This window comes from Salmo salar, chromosome ssa19 (genome assembly GCF_905237065.1).
Source record: "Salmo salar chromosome ssa19, Ssal_v3.1, whole genome shotgun sequence".
Lineage (NCBI taxonomy): Eukaryota > Metazoa > Chordata > Actinopteri > Salmoniformes > Salmonidae > Salmo > Salmo salar.
Window position 1 is genome coordinate 16,551,223 of NC_059460.1, and position 16,920 is coordinate 16,568,142.

Here is a 16,920-nt window from a genome sequence, read left to right on the forward strand (position 1 = left end):
ATGTAATAGCTTTTATAATACACTCAATATTGGCTAGGCCCTATGAGGTTCATTTAGAGAAGTCTGTACCAGTTCTTATTATTTTTTCTCCCCTGCTTTCTTGCTTTCTTTCATATCCTCCTGATGGTCAACCTCAGAAGTGTGTTGCTTAGTAACAGCTTAGCAACTATTACACTGTGAAACCAAACGTTTATCAGATTGTTTATAAACTACCTCCTCCGGGCCTAGTCAGCCAAGTTCCAAGGATCTGCCTGGTCTAAATCACATGAATCATTATTCCTACAGTCTAAGAAGTTACAGTAGGTTAACCTGACATTAGAATTGTAGGCACAGAACACCATCTTTACAATTCTCTCCAAGGCAACTGAATATTTCGAGAGGACTTTTTACCAAACGTGGCAGTGGGAGACTGGCAGTCCTGCAGTGGAAGCGGACTGCACAGTGTTGGTATTTTTTGGAAGCGAGGCTCTTTCTTATGGTGATAAAAGATTCAGACTCGGCCTGAAAGGGGGCATGGCGTTACATGTTGAGCTATTCACCACTTACGCTCATAAGTGTATGCACAGGACTCGTGTTGTGGCCATATGTTCTCTTGTTGATTTAATTAGGCTATGTAGGACACGTCGCTACAGAAGTCTTAAGCAGTATTCAAATGTTGTTATTTAAAAATGCATTATTCAAGTGAGTTTTTTTCTATTGGCCAGGAATGAATGCTGCTGTCCGGGCAGTCGTTCGAATGGGAATCTATGTGGGAGCCAAAGTTTACTTCATTCGCGAGGTGAGTCTAGACACTCTGTACACACAGCACTACTTTACAAACAATAAAATCATTCCTTACCCAAGGATACGCCAACAGGTGTGACTATCCAGGCAAAGAAAGAAAAGGAGCACTCCGTATTGATCTGAGTTTTATTCACTGGACAAAATACTTTATAAACACCTTACTGAGCTGAATATGTTCCTACCATGCAGGGTGGTTTTGTATGTAGACAAATATAGGATGACTGATCAACATTTGGAATCTTCTCAAAATTAGCTGATTAGAGGCTACCGCCCAACATTTGACCTGCTCTTGCATCCATAATGTGGAAGCTGAATTACAAACACAAGGATCCATGCCTACAGTAGGCAATGTTTGTGTTGTATATTCTAATCTCTGCATGGAACCAGACCATCTATTTCACATATAGCCTACACACTAACAAATGGGCTGGGTTCTGCTTCCACCTAGGTCTAATGATGATGCATATGTTGAATATCATTATGATATGTTAAGCCTCTATGCAGCTCATTTCCTGAGCAGGCTAGGGCCTAAAATGCCTGCTCAGACACTTTTATGTCAACGACTAAAGACATTAGTCGACAGATCACACGTATTTCCCTCTCGCTCTGCTCAGGTAATCTGTTTGGACCTGATACACAGTAGGAGATATTTGTTTTATAACTCTTTGGTTTAAATTGCGAACATTCTGGTTGCGTAGGCTATGCTCCTATAAGCATTGGTAGTCTGTGCTGCCTGGAGTTTTGATTTGGTAGCACCGGTCTGCCTCGAAGTATATTCACCCAGATAAACATTGAATGGCAAAATGATGTTTGTGCCATTTGGAGTAGCCTAAGCAAAGTTATTACATTTGTATCGTTTCTTGTCAGTAGGCCTACGCTCTGGTTGCTGTTACATTTGTATAATTATTTGAGCGGTACAAAGTTGGTGCATTGTATCATTTCAACTCACCTGTGAGGGTGAATAGGAAATTCAGCAACTCTTGTAGGACAGTATAAATTCAAAGTCAAGTTGACAACTTGACAGTGGAAGTTTTACAGGCTTTTATATATTTGCAAATGTCATCCTATGGGTTCAGGGACCAATTAAAAAGAGAAGAGAACACAAGAGAAACATGATGTGATTGCTAAATTAGTTCCAAAAAAATCGGACTGAATTTGAAATCACAAAATGTATTGTTTGGTGGTCCTACCCAGTGCTACCAATACATTTTGTTTTAGAGCCCTGCTTATTCTTGGACTAGGACATTTCTAATTTGATTCTATGCAGGGGTAACACATGCCGATAATGATTGATATACAAGCTGCATGCCAGTCCAGATATTACAGATAGTGGGGGGTTGTTAAGCCTAAGAAGTGTGTGTGTGTGCATGTGTGCGTGCCTGCGTGCATGTGCGTGTGTACTTTGTGACATCTGTGTTGTATCTACAGGGATATCAGGGTATGGTAGATGGTGGAGAAGACAACATAAAGGAGGCATCATGGGAAAGTGTCTCCAGCATGTTACAAATGGTGAGTACTGTACCATCCATGTAGGACAGAAATAGATGACCACACACTGAATCACAGTAGCCTATTTACAAAACCAGTAGATGTAGGCAGAGCTATAATTGATTGGTGTGAGTAGGCAGATGTGAGTAGGTGATCTGGGCTGTATTTTACATCCATGTTCAATGTTTGTGTAATGCCCCCATGCCAGGGTGGCACTGTCATTGGCAGTGCCCGGTGCAAGGAGTTCCGGTCCCACGAGGGGCGTCTGAAGGCAGCCCACAACCTGGTGCAGCGTGGCATCACCAACCTGTGTGTGATCGGAGGGGACGGCAGCCTCACTGGGGCCAACCTCTTCAGAGAGGAGTGGAGCGGACTGCTGGAGGAACTGGTCCAGCAAGGTGGGGAATGGGGCTGGTTTTGTTTCTACCGGGGACAGGAGAGGGGTTAGGGATAGAAGATTTGGAAAGATTGCAAGGTGGGGACTGGCACTTTGTTTCTAGCGGGGACAGGAGAGAAGTACGAGAGAAAGGGATTGCAGAGAGAAAAGTGTACTGCAGACGGGTTTGTTTGCTGTGGGGACAGACAGCAGCATGATGTAGGGGTCATTGAAAGAGAGCTTAGAGAAAGGTAGGGGCTGTAAAAGAGAGAGGTCATACTGACAGGGTGACATATTGACACTGAAAAGAAGTGGAAATGTCAAGATTGGTATTGTGGTAGCTGAGTAGTCTTAAACGTGTATTTGCAGATGAGGTAATCCATTGTGAGCTTGCTGCTAGAACAGGATAATAAATCCCCAAATGCTTTTAATCCGAAAGGATTTGTCCAGGAAGACAAAAACTCTGTCCTCTGACATGGTTTTTATTTGAGAATGATTTGGTCGTAGTTTCTCATTGTGTACCTGTGTTGGATGTTTCATATCCTAACTCAGAATGGTGCTCCAATGTCAAGTTAGTCTTTCTGCTTAGAAGTTATGGCTAATCCCACCTCACATTGAAGAGACAGGGATCTTGGAATAAATTGTTTTCTTTTATTTCATCTTAGTCACAAAAGTATATAATTGCATTGTTCTTCAACTTTGTCAAAGGGTTGATTGATGAAGATGCTGTCCAGAAGTATTCAGCCCTGCACATCGTCGGGATGGTGGGGTCTATCGACAACGACTTCTGTGGCACCGACATGACAATCGGGACGGACTCTGCCCTGCATAGGATCATAGAGGTGGTGGATGCAATCATGACCACCGCACAGAGGTTAGCAATAGTAGCTTTAACAAATGTTGTTTGGGTTTTTACTTTGTCTGTGAACATATGATTCTCTCAAATGTCATCTTCTCACTCGCTATCTCTCTTTCAGCCACCAGAGGACATTTGTACTAGAGGTCATGGGCAGGCATTGTGGGTAAGACAGACACAGACTTTTAAACTTATTTAATGATATGCTAACACACCTTATGTGTGACCTTGTGTGTGAGTTCAGATCTGCCCTGTGGGGCCGATGGGTGCTGTTGTCTGACTTGTGTGTGCGTCTTTGTGTGTCTGTGTGTGCGTCTCCAGATACCTGGCTTTAGTGAGTGCCCTGGCGTGTGGTGCTGACTGGGTGTTGATTCCTGAGATGCCCCCTGAGGACGGCTGGGAGGAGAAGATGTGTCAGAAGCTATCTGCGGTAACATATTAACTTAGCAATCCTTTAACCTCACAACACTTCTCACTGTAATAATTAATGCTCGTTCACTATCCAGTTCACTCTGTTTCGTTGTTTATATTGAACAGTTTACAATAAATTATTAATTTTAGAATAAAATGAAGTTAGCTTAACCAAGAATGGCAACAAGTTCAGTTCAATGTCACATGAAGCTAACATTGCGATACGATCTGATCTGCAGTTATTTGGTAATGTTACAGTCATTTACTTGTGTGTTATTGTGCTGTTTTCTGTTTGGAAATAAAATGTTATGGTCCAGACTCGCTCCAGGGGTTCAAGGTTGAACATAATCATAGTGGCTGAGGGAGCCATTGACAGACATGGGAAAGCAATAACCGGTAGTGTTGTCAAGGACGTGAGTACCTTAGCGTGTTACAGGGCCAAAACCAAAAGTACGGAGGCCCAACAGTGTCAAAACAGTCCACTGGCAAACGAACAGAGTATTATGTGTCAACACCAAGTTAGTAAATGATATGATATTAAGGATATGTTCAAACAAAGAGATTATGAGCATTTTTGGTTAATATGCCGCCAAGAATCAACACATGCTCTCTGGACCATGGACAATTTTTTCACTGTCTGGCCCTCCGTCTTTTGCGAGCCCATGCCAAGCCTCTGTTTTAGTTTCTGTCATGTGTCTTCCACCCCTCCCTCATATAGAACCGGGCAGGAATGAAAAGGCTGAATATCATAATAGTAGCCGAGGGGGCAATTGATTGTAACAACAAGCCCATAACGACAGACCATGTCAAGGATGTAAGTACAGCAACTCAGACCTATAGCAGACAGCTCCTGCTAGGCCTCTATCGCTACCGTGCTGCCCTTGGTGTGGCTTCACTCGCTGACTGTGCACTCTGGTATGAATGCTCTGGCGCGCACACACACACTCTGTGGTAAGACTGCTTCCTGAGTGGCCTCAAACTGACTTTACAGCTGATAACCTGCTTTTCCCTCTACCATTTTGATTTGCTGTGTGACAGCTTATCAGATACGTTTTATTAACCTACTGTACATGTCTAGTCAGGCCTATGGAACCCATTGTAAAGAGGTACATTTTGTACAAAACGCATCAGTACTTCCGCTGTCAAATACACTATAAATGGAAAATAATTGAGTTGCATAGTTAATCATTTCGAAAAGGAAGTCCTTTATAATCTAGCACAATATGACACAGCATATTACCGTAAATTCCGGACTATAAGCCGCAACTTTTTTCCCAGTTTTGAACCTCGCGGCTTAAACAATGACGCGGCTAATATATGGATTTTTCCCGCTTTCAATTTTTCTTTCTAAAAAAAAAACACATTCTGTGACGTGCTCAGTTTTTTGGCGGCATGAAGCTTTCATTAGACCAATGAAATTGCCGAACGGGTTAAGGTCAAACTACTTTTTTGTTTACTGTTTAGATTAAATCGAGCGCTCTCAAACTTCCCATCATTCTGATTACGGTAGTCATTTTGTCACCCTCATCATGGCAAAGACACGGAGAAATGCATATGATGCAGCTTTCAAGTTGAAGGCGATTGATCTGGCTGTTGGAAAAGGAAATAGAGCTGCTGCACGGGAGCTTGGTCTTAATGAGTCAATGATAAGACGTTGGAAACAGCAGCGTGAGGAATTGACTCAGTGCAAAAAGACAACTAAAGCTTACTGCAAAATATTTTTTTTGTTACAAGCCGTATTTCGTTAAAGCCTATTTATTTTTGTTACAAGCCGTGTTTCGTTAAAGCCTATTTATTTTTGTTACAAGCAGTGTTTCGTTAAAGCCTATTTATTTTTGTTACAAGCCGTGTTTCGTTAAAGCCTATTTATTTTTGTTACAAGCCGTGTTTCGTTAAAGCCTATTTATTTTTGTTACAAGCCGTATTTCGTTAAAGCCTATTTATTTTTGTTACAAGCCGTGTTTCGTTAAAGCCTGTGTAAAGTTCATTTGTTTCAATGTACCGGTAGGCACCTGCGGCTTATAGACATGTGCGGCTTATTTATGTTCAAAATAATATATATTTTTTAATTCAGTGGGTGCGGCTTATATTCAGGTGCGCTTAATAGTCCGGAAATTACGGTACCATTTAATTCTAGGCCCTCAGGAATTGAGGCAAAGCATTTAATCCAGCTTGTGCTTGAATGTCTTATTTATGTATTTGTGTCACATTTTGAAAGTCAACCTTTTTAAAGCTTGGGATCTGTGCATCTTGTAAAGACCCCACAAACATGACTGAAATAAGGAGGATGGGTTGCATGTGCATTGTGTTTTCCCTTTGCTCAACTCTTCAGCTTGTGAGAGTATTTTGTCCTCGTTGTTTAGTACAAATGTGTATGTCTAGAATATATTAGGTCAAATAATATCTGATAGTTTACTTGCAGTACGTAAAGATAAAACAATACTTGCTTCAGTATTTAGCCAAGTATTAGAGCTAACATTTGCATGAGTGTTTCGCATGATCATTACTCCTATACCATTACTATAAGACAGACTTTAAAAGAGTATCGCTAAAACCACCTCCATCTAGCTAAAACATGGTTCCTGTTGTCCCAGCTTGTTGTCAGATGCCTGGGGTTTGACACCCGTGTGACAATCCTGGGCCACGTCCAGAGAGGAGGCACACCCTCTGCCTTCGACCGTATCCTGGTAGGTATTCTGACCGTATTCTGACCACATTCTTGACAGTTTCCCCACGTCTACAATAGTGTACTAGCTCGGTCCCAGATATGTTTGTGCTGTTTTGCCAACTCCCATGCTTGGCGTGGCAAAATGACCATAAAAGCTGACAGGACAGTACAAACAGATCTGGGACCAAGCTAGTAGTGTACAGCAGTCCCACTAGATTAATCGTGTGGAAGACATGCACTCACTAGGCCTGGGGAGGAAACAACTGCTGCTTTTAGGCTAAGCACATTAACAGATTTGATGACATGACACGTGTTGATGTAGGCCTACTGGTCTATCATAGAGAGTTGGAGAAATCCAGGGCTGACAAGCTCTTCCATTTTGCCTACATCCTCTGAAATACAACAAATGAAAAGGGGAAGCGTGAAAACATCCAGAGGAAGATGGAGAATCGGAGGGAGAGAGAGGGAAACGGAGCGAGGGAAAGAGATAATCCCTGTGTGAGCTCAGGCAAAGAGGAAGAGATGGCAGTATATGTTTAATGTGGTCCCGTTTGGCTCAGTTGCTAAGAGCATTACCCTAGCAATGCCAATGTCTTGGGTTGAATTCCAACAGGGATCACATTCGGTACATGTACTAACATGCGCTCACTGTATTGTACATTGCTCTGGAGAAAAGTTTCTGGCTGTGGTATCTTTCCTGTCTTTATTATGTGTGGCTGTGTGTTCTCTCCAGGCCAGTCGTATGGGTGTGGAGGCTGTCATTGCCCTGTTGGAGACTACAGCTAATACACCGGCCTGTGTGGTTTCTCTGTGTGGAAACCAGGCGGTGAGACTGCCTCTCATGGAGTGTGTACAGATGGTAGGTAGACAAGAGTACTGTAGCCAGGACAAGGCAGCTTACTATTAGGCACACACGCACACTCGCGTGCACACGCACCCTCATACTCACAAACACACATGGAGGAATGAGAGAATTGCCTGATGGGAAATATAAGTGCATAAAGTGGGATCTGGGATGAATGTTGTTTTGTGGTTAATCGTTATCCTAGGCATGTGGCTGCCGGTTGCTACACAGAGCAGCTCTCAATGACTGCACTGCAAACCCTTCTGATCTTACCTAGATACCTCTTACCATTAGCTGCATCGACTTGACGTCCTACTAAGGCAGGAATCATATACACATTAGAAACATGTATAAGTCACTCGGAATAAAAGCGTCTGCTAATTAGCATGCAAATATGAATCTGCTTTGGTTCACCAGACTCAGGAGGTGCAGAAAGCCATGGATGAGAAGAAGTTTGAAGAGGCAGTGAAGCTGCGCGGCAGGTACAGCCACATCACCAACCACTGTAGTGGCTTTGTACAGCTACAGCCACAACCACCAGCCCAGTATGAAATATTAGGGACAGTGACCCGTTTCTCATGCTGATGCTAGTAGGCCTCTTGACACGTGACCTACTGGGCCACTGACACACACACACACAGAGAGAGCAGCAGCCAGCATGAAAGGACCTGGTCAGGCAGTAAATTAGATCACTATATTACGTCAGGGTCACCCAGTTTGGAATGATTGGAGTTCACTGAGGGACATCCTCTTCACCAGTTAGGACATTGCTTCCCCATTTACAGTATAAAAGTAGTGGGTTAATGTTGAGGAACTTGTTATTGTTAGGGACAGGAGATTTTTCTGACCACCTGATCTGGCTAGGAAACACTCTGGACCCTAGTTATAAGCTAAAACTACTGCCGGACCTAGAGGTGTTCCTGGTCATGTGGTCAACAATCACTCCTGGCTCCACTTATTAAGATGCTAGGATCAATTGAACTGGGCTGTTGGGCCCTATTCTAGCATTCATTTTGGTCTCACTTTGTGCTCATGTGCCTAAGTGGATTTGTATTGTATCTATATTGTAAGACATCTTTCCCTTTTCTGTCCGATTGCAGGAGTTTTGAAAACAATCTGAAGACATACAAGCTCCTGGCTCACCGTAAACTAGAATCAGAACTCCCACATGTAAGTCAATCACAGGTCATGAGTCCTGCATGGTGACAGAAAGTCAACATTATTTTATGTTTGCTCAAGTTTCCCCTCCCCATATTCCTGTAAAATCTATAACAGGAAGGATATTTATTTTGCACGCGACTTACACACCAAGTCCGTTTTCCAGTGTTGAGAATATTTTTCATCAGTGTTGCCTGTTCTAAAATGTTTCTAATGGATCAGCGTGGTCTACCTCTGACTAAGCTAGCAGGAGGTATGCCTATGGCCTTAACATGTGGGCATAGGGCCAGAAAACAATTCTCTCCCTGCCCAGCTCTGTTGACCCTTTCCCCCTTCCCAACCAAGCTCTGTTACCCCCTGCTTAAAAGTTTTTTTTAATTATTTTCAGTTGACAGTTTTGGTAATGGTGTATCCTGTTCCCCTTTTCCCTGCAGAGTAACTTCAACATTGCTGTGCTGAATGTGGGAGCCCCCGCAGCGGGCATGAACGCTGCTGTCCGCTCTGCCGTCAGGGTGGGCATCTCGGAGGGACACAAGATGTTCGCTGTCAACGATGGCTTTGAGGGATTCTACAAGGGACAGGTATCATAAACAGACAAATAAAGTTGTATTCTTATGTTCTTCTAACAATTTCTAACAAATATAAGTTGGATTAGAAGATGCCACACAGACTCAGAGATTCACTTACAATAATGTACACAAGATTAGATTGACTGCAAACAAATAAGGTTTGCTGGCAGAGGATCGCTCATATCTCTGTTATGTACCGTTATGATATAAAATGGGCAGATAAAATATGGACATGAATGAAGAAAAAACTATAAGAGAATAGATGGCTGTCTAGCTGACAGTTGAACAGCCATGTCACCTTTAGCCATCCACTGACTCCATGGCTGTTAATGTGGAGGAGACTGATAGAGAGTACAAGCAGTAGGATAATCTGACCAGATTACTGTAAATCAATTATTGGGTTAATGACGTCACTTCCCGTCCCAGGTAAGAGCAGTACCACTCTGCACCAACAGGGGACCACATTACATGTCTGACACGTAATACAAATACTTCACTGGAGTAGGCTTGTTTTGTTATTGTCCCCCTGTGCCATTCGTTTATAAAAGAGGATTCATTCCAATGAAAGAACATGATGTATCTTGGTAATCTAGTTCTACTGGTCTTTCCCTACTGGTACTGAACTAGAAATTCTCAGTCTCAGCTTTAGTTGCATCTCAACTCACAGCAGTAACACGAACAGTTCAGTACATGGATTTGAAGCACCTGCCCAGTAGTCCCTAGATAGCTGTATTTGACAATAATCACTGGTGAGTTTAGTATCCCCTCCTAGGTCTCTTAGACAGCTATGCACAGGTTTCTTAGATAGGGTTATGTGCAGCTACAGTTGAAGTCGGAAGTTTACATACACTTAGGTTGGAGTCATTAAAACCTGTTTTTCAACCACTCCACAAATTTCTTGTTAACAAACTAGTTTTGGCAAGTCGGTTAGGACATCTACTTTGTGCATGACACAAGTCATTTTCCCAACAATTGTTTACAGACAGATTATTTCACTGTATCACAATTCCAGTGGGTCAGAAGTTTACATACACTAAGTTGACTGTGCCTTTAAACAGTTTGGAAAATTCCAGAAAATTATGTCATAGCTTTAGAAGCTTCTGATAGGCTGTGGATGTATTTCAAGGCCTTCCTTCAAACTCAGTGCTTCTTTGCTTGACATCATGAGAAAATCAGCCAAGACCTCAGAATTTTTTTTTTGAGATCTCCACAAGTCTAGTTCATCCTTGGGAGCAATTTCCAAACACCTGAAGGTACCACGTTCATCTGTACAAACAATAGTATGCAAGTATAAACACCATTGAACCACACAGCCATCATATCGCGCAGGAAGGAGACGCGTTCTGTCTCCTAGAGGTTAATGTACTTTTGTGCGAAAAGTGCAAATCAATCCCAGAACAACAGCAAAGGACCTTGTGAAGATGCTGGAGGAAACAGGTACAATATCCATAGTATAACGAGTCCAGTATCGACATAACCTGAACGCCGCTCAGCAAGGAAGAAGCCCCTGCTCCAAAACCGCCATAAAAAAAACAGACTACGGTTTGCAACTGCACATGGGGAAAAGATCGTACTTTTTGGAGAAATGTCCTCTGGTCTGATGAAACAAAAATTTGACCATAATGACCGTCATTCTGTTTGGAGGAAAAGGTGTGGAGGCTTGCAAGCCGAAGAACACCATCCCAACCGTGAAGCATGGGGGTGGCAGCATCATGTTGTGGGGGTGCTTTGCTGCAGGAGGGACTGGTGCACTTCACAAAATAGATGGCATCGTGATGCAGAAAAATTATGTGGATATATTGAAGCAATATCTCAAAACATCAGTCAGGAAGTTAAAGCTTGGTTGCAAATGGGTCTTCCAAATGGACAATGACCCCAAGCATACTTCCAAAGTTGTGGCAAAATCACTTAAGAACAATAAAGTCAAGGTATTGGAGTGGCCATCACAAAGCCCTGACCTCAATCCTATAGAAAATGTGTTGGCAGAACTGAAAAAGTGTGTGCGAGCAGGGAGGCCTACAAACCTGACTCAGTTACACCAGCTCTGTCAGGAGGAATGGGCCAAAATTCACCCAACTTATTGTGGGAAGCTTGTGGAAGGCTACCCAAAACATTTGACCCAAGTTAAACATTTTAAATGCAGTGCTACCAAATACTAATTGAGTGCATGTAAACTTCTGACCAACTGGGAATGTGATGAAAGAAATAAAGCTGAAATAAATCATTCTCTACTATTATTCTGACATTTCACATTCTTCAAATAAAGTGGTGATCCTAACTGACCTAAGACAGGGAAGTTTTACTAGGAATAAATGTCCGAAATTGTGAAAAACTGAGTTTAAATGTATTTAGCTAAGGTGTATGTAAACTTCCGACTTCAACTGTATGTAGTCACTACACTCAGTGCAGGTAACAACACCATACGACTGTAAAGAGATTACCAGGGGGATGAAATTGACTGCTGCGCTCCACTGCTTCCGAAGTGGCTGTCTGCACATTACAGAATTCTCTTTCTCACTTCCTCTGGTCAAATTGTAATTCTAACTGTCTGTACCTCTTTCCTATGGTCTTTTATGGTTGACTGTCTGTTGATTGATGGAGGAGTTCCAATAAAACACAATACAAACAGTGCCTGTAAAACACAACCAAAAATCAATTGGTACATCGATCATATAACAGTTTAGATAACATGTATTTGAAGATGTAGGCTACTGAATGTTTTTGACAAAATACTTATTTGGGCATCATGTGTATAGGTAGACTGGTACAGTGCCTTGCAAAAGTATTCATCCCTCTTGCCGTTTTTCCTATTTTGTTGCATTACAACCTGTAATTTAAATTGATTTTTATACACAAAATAGTCAAAATTGGTGAAGCAAAAAAATAACATGTTTCAAAAATTCTAAAAATGTAAAAGTGGTGCGTTCATATGTATTCACCCCCTTTGCTGTGAAGCCCCTAAATTAGATTTGGTGCAAACAATTAGCTTCAGAAGTCACATAATTAGTTAAATAAAGTCCACCTGTGTGCAATCTAAATGTCACATGATCTGTCACATGATCTCAGTATATATATACACACCTGTTCTGAAAGGCCCCAGAGTCTGCAACACCACTAAGCAAGGGGCACCACCAAGCAAGCTGCACCATGAAGACCAATGAGCTCTCCAAACAAGTTGCGGAGAAGTACAGATCTGGGTTGGGTTATAAAAAAATATCAGAAACTTTGAACATCCCACAGAGCTCCATTAAATCCTTTATAAAAAATTGAAAGAATATGGCACAAACAACAAACCCACCAAGAGAGGGCCGCCCACCAAAACTCACAGACCAGGCAAGGAGGGCATTAATCAGAGAGGCAACAAAGAGACCAAAGATAACCCTGAAGGAGCTGCAAGGCTCCACATCGGAGATTGGAGTATCTGTCCATAGGACCACTTTAAGCCTTATACTCCACAGAGTTGGGCTTTACGGGAGAGTTGCCAGAAAAAAAGCCATTACTTAAAGAAGAAAATAAGCAAACACGTTTGGTGTTTGCCAAAAGGCATGTGGGAGACTCCCCAAACATATGGAAGAAGGTACTTTGGTCAGATGTGACTAAAATGTAGCTTTTTGGACATCAAGGAAAATGCTATGTCTGGCGCAAACCCAACACCTCTCATCACCCCGAGAACACCAACAGTGAAGCATGGTGGTGGCAGCATCATGCTGTGGGGACGTTTTTCATCTGCAGGGACTGGGAAACTGGTCAGAATTGAAGGAATGATGGGTGGCGCTAAATATAGGGAAATTCTTGAGGGAAAACTGTTTCAGTCTTCAAGAGATTTGAGACTGGGATGGAGGTTCACCTTCCTTCAGGACAATGACCCTAAGCATACTGATAAAGCAACACTCGAGTGGTTTAAGGGGAAACATTTAAATGTCTTGGAATGGCCTAGTCAAAGCCCAGACCTCAATACAATTTGAGAATCTGTGGGATGACTTACAGATTGCTGTACACTAGCAGAACCCATCCAACTTGAAAGAGCTGGAGCAGTTTTGCCTTGAAGAATGGGCATAAATCCCAGTGGCTAGATGTGCAAAGCTTATAGAGACATACCCCAAGAGACTTGCAGGTAGAATTGCTGCAAAAGGTAGCTCTACAAAGTATTGACTTTGGGGGGGTGAATAGTTATGCACGCCCAAGTTTTCTGTTTTTTTCTTGTTTGTTTCACAATAAAAAATATTTTGCATCTTCCAAGTGGTAGGCATGTTGTGTAAATCAAATGATACAAACCCCCCAAAAATCCATGTTAATTCCAGGTTGTAAGGCAACAAAACTTGGAAAAATGCCAAGGGGGTGAATACTTTCGCAAGCCACTGTAAGGGCAATACAAGTTACAGTAGGCTACAATATTTTCTCAAGCATTTCGCTACATTTGCAATACCATCTGCTAAACGTGGATGTGACCAATAAAATGTGATTTGATTTGTTTTGGTGTGTTTTTGTTCCTTCAGATAAAAGAGATCAAATGGGCAGATGTCGGAGGATGGACAGGGCAAGGTGGATCTCTGTTGGGAACAAAACGGTAAAGTCTCCATCCCAAATGCACATTTATTTGATATAATATCACGAACTTGACTATAATAGTTTATAATACAGCATTTAGTGAAACTATATCATTTCTTCCATATAGCCAAATTTCCTCATCTGCGTGCACGCGTATCCCCAATCAAGGTGTTTTGGTACTTCCCTTATGCGCTACGCTTTTCTGTACGCTTACTATACAGTCAACTCTATCCTGCCCTCAATGCTTAGTGACAATAGCGGTAGGTGGATCGTTTGTCCAGATCTGCAATAGGCTAACTAGCAATCATATCACATAGAAAGTCATTGAAATCTGCACAAATGTTCAATATGAATCCACAAGAAAAACATAGAAGAGTAGCTGATAGGCAGCAGAGAGGCACGTGCGTCATTGCGCATGAAAGAACAGTAAACACATGAGACACACAGCTCTTAAAGCTCCCGTATTGATCTTGTTTAGGCCATACACATTTCATTTGATATATAACGGATGCCCCTCTTCACATTTCTCAAAATAGTAAAAAAAAGAAAGAAAAGGGATTCATTTAATTCCTATGAAATAATTTTTTTTAACAATTCTTTGTTATGAATTGAATGATGTGCAGTTGGGGTTTGGTTATATCCCGTGAATCGAATGATGGGAATCAAAATAATAATTAGTGAATCGCAAACAGTAAATAAAATGTTTGGGGCTGTAGCCTTCCTTTCGAATTGTTGCTGTAAAACTCATTTTGTATATACTTTAAGTTGATTTAGACATTCTGTTTATCGGACATTGCAAATCAATAGATGCTAGTAGTCAGCCCGTATTGTATTTTTTTTTCGCTGACTTGCCTCACTTAAAATATAAAAATCTGTTATACAGCGAATTAAAAATAATTATCCTACCTAGACTAGCCTACAACACTACAATGCAATTAATATTTGTACAATTATTGTTTTGAGTACAATTCTACTCTAGGCTGTAAACTGCAGTGAAAATGTAATTTGAATAATGGCACAAAAGCCCTGTTATTTGAATGTTTACTTCCATTAATTCCATTTGGAACAGTTGTGGGTCTACTCTGAACAGATTATACAGTCTAGAAAGGCACAGTACAGGACAATCTGGCTGTATTTTTACTTCTGATATGGATGCGCTGTCTTCCAAGTTGTCCTGGGGCCACATAGGCCTATGCGCACAGCAGGCCCAGTTATTCAGGAAAGCTTAACAAGCGTTCTGCTTCCTTTCCGATCCGAGCGGCTGTTCCTTGACCTAGAACCTAATGTTTCAATATAGCCTAAATATTTGTAATTTAAAGCTGCAATAAGTAACTTTTTGGGCTAACCGACCAAATTCACATAGAAATATGAGTTATATATGTCATTTGCATTGAAAGCAATTCTAAGAAGCGCTAGATAAGTTCTATGTGCGCTATTTCTATGCCTCCCGTGTTTAAGTTTAGTTTGTGCGTCTTTTACTTTCGGTTTTGTACACCAGCTTCAAACAGCAAAAAATACAATATTTCTGGGTTATGGGAAATATATTTCACAGCAGTTTAGATGGTACAATGATTCTCTACACTGTACTTGCTTGTTTTGTCACAAACTGAAATTAGGGAAACTATTAGAATTTAGTGATTCTATTAGTGATTTCTGCATAGTGCATCTTTAACTTTTAAAATGTATTACCTTTTTTTGTGTTGCATAAACGCAACCAGTCAAAATGTTTCAAGCTGATTAGGCTACTTCAAAAGTCTCCTGTAGACTACCCGCGCACATTCATCTACTCCACTCAAATATCATTTCAGCATCCAAACTGCACACCGGCCATTCGATGAATGGAAAGAAACATCTGATACAAAACACCAGAAAGTTTAATAACATTCAGAGATTGCCAAGCCTTTGATACTGAGTAGAGAGGGATGTATTTTCTGTTAGTCGAGATTGTCATACTGTATTTGATTGTGGTGTTGAAAATGCAAACCATGATGAAGCGCTCGGGGTCGGTAATCGGTATGGAGTTATGTGTTGCTTATTGGTTGTGTGTGGTGCATTGGCACAGAAACCTGTTGGTGGAAAATCATTGGATTTATTTTATATAATTATAAATATAGCATCAAAATGTAGAAAAACTGATTTCCCCCTAGCTGATTATTGTCTGCAGCCGGCTCTGATCGTAGTGTAATGAGACGGGCAGGGAAAGTGAACTTGACTGTGGTGGTCAGTGAACCATCGACCTTCTGGCCCGTAGCCCAGGGTGGCATCGACTGTGCCCCAAAACCATGCTGAAGTGCAAATATTTTTTGCAGTACACAGGTAGGGTCTCCCCCCCCACCTCACACACTAAATGTTAAACTGTCTCTAACTTTTTTGTTGCTTTATCCTATTTTCTTTTTTCAGAACTCTCCCTGCAAAGTATGTTGAAAAAATTGCTGAGCAGATGCGAGCACATAACATAAATGCATTGTTAGTTATCGGAGGATTCGAGGTATGTTGACGCCTGTTGTTTTTGCTATATAGTAGATATTATTATTTCATGAATTTCGAGCTTTGTGTTAGATTTTATTTTTACACATTTTTCATGTATTTTACAATATATACAGTACCAGTCAAAAGTTTGGACACCTACTCATTCAAGAGTTTCTTTATTTGTATTATTTTCTACGTTGTAGAATAATAGTGAAGACATCAAAACTATGAAATAACACATGTGGAATCATGTAGTAACCAAAAAAGTGTTAAACAAATCAAAATATATTTTAAATTTGAGATTCTTCAAAGTAGCTACCCTTTGCCTTGATAACAGCTTTGCACACTCTTGGCATTCTCTCAACCAGCTTCATGAGGTAGTCACCTGGAATGCGTTTCAATTAACCTGTTGGGTCTAGGGGGCAGCATTTGCACGTCTGGATAAAAAAAATGTACCCGATTTAATCTGGTTACTAATCCTACCCAGTAACTAGAATATGCATATACTTATTATATATGGATAGAAAACACTCTAAAGTTTCTAAAACTGTTTGAATGGTGTCTGTGAGTATAACAGAACTCATTTGGCAGGCAAAACCCTGAGACATTTTCTGACAGGAAGTGGATACCTGATGTGTTGTATTGACTTTAAACCTATCCCATTGAAAAACACAGGGGCTTAGGAATATTTTGGCACTTCCTATTGCTTCCACTAGATGTCACCAGCCTTTACAAAGTGTTTTGAGTCTT

The 16,920-nt window shown here is 41.2% G+C and overlaps 1 protein-coding gene across 7 annotated transcripts in view; it reads left to right on the forward strand.

Moving 5' to 3' along the window:
• The window catches only part of pfkpa (phosphofructokinase, platelet a), a 36,692-nt gene that overhangs the window by 7,885 nt on the left and 11,887 nt on the right, over positions 1-16,920 (forward strand). For 4 of the 7 annotated variants that reach the window (XM_014157460.2, XM_014157463.2, XM_014157459.2 and 1 more), the window contains exons 2-15: positions 705-778; positions 2,212-2,292; positions 2,480-2,669; positions 3,356-3,521; positions 3,625-3,669; positions 3,825-3,933; positions 4,232-4,327; positions 6,509-6,601; positions 7,316-7,441; positions 7,844-7,908; positions 8,527-8,596; positions 9,019-9,165; positions 13,650-13,720; positions 16,102-16,189. In XM_014157460.2, the coding sequence (XP_014012935.1) occupies positions 705-778; positions 2,212-2,292; positions 2,480-2,669; positions 3,356-3,521; positions 3,625-3,669; positions 3,825-3,933; positions 4,232-4,327; positions 6,509-6,601; positions 7,316-7,441; positions 7,844-7,908; positions 8,527-8,596; positions 9,019-9,165; positions 13,650-13,720; positions 16,102-16,189 (1,421 nt within the window). Of the gene's footprint in view, positions 1-704; positions 779-2,211; positions 2,293-2,479; positions 2,670-3,355; positions 3,522-3,624; positions 3,670-3,824; positions 3,934-4,231; positions 4,328-4,632; positions 4,729-6,508; positions 6,602-7,315; positions 7,442-7,843; positions 7,909-8,526; positions 8,597-9,018; positions 9,166-13,649; positions 13,721-16,101; positions 16,190-16,920 lie in introns of all 7 variants that reach the window. The other 3 variants (XM_045702136.1, XM_014157466.2, XM_014157465.2) reach the window with 1 other exon arrangement.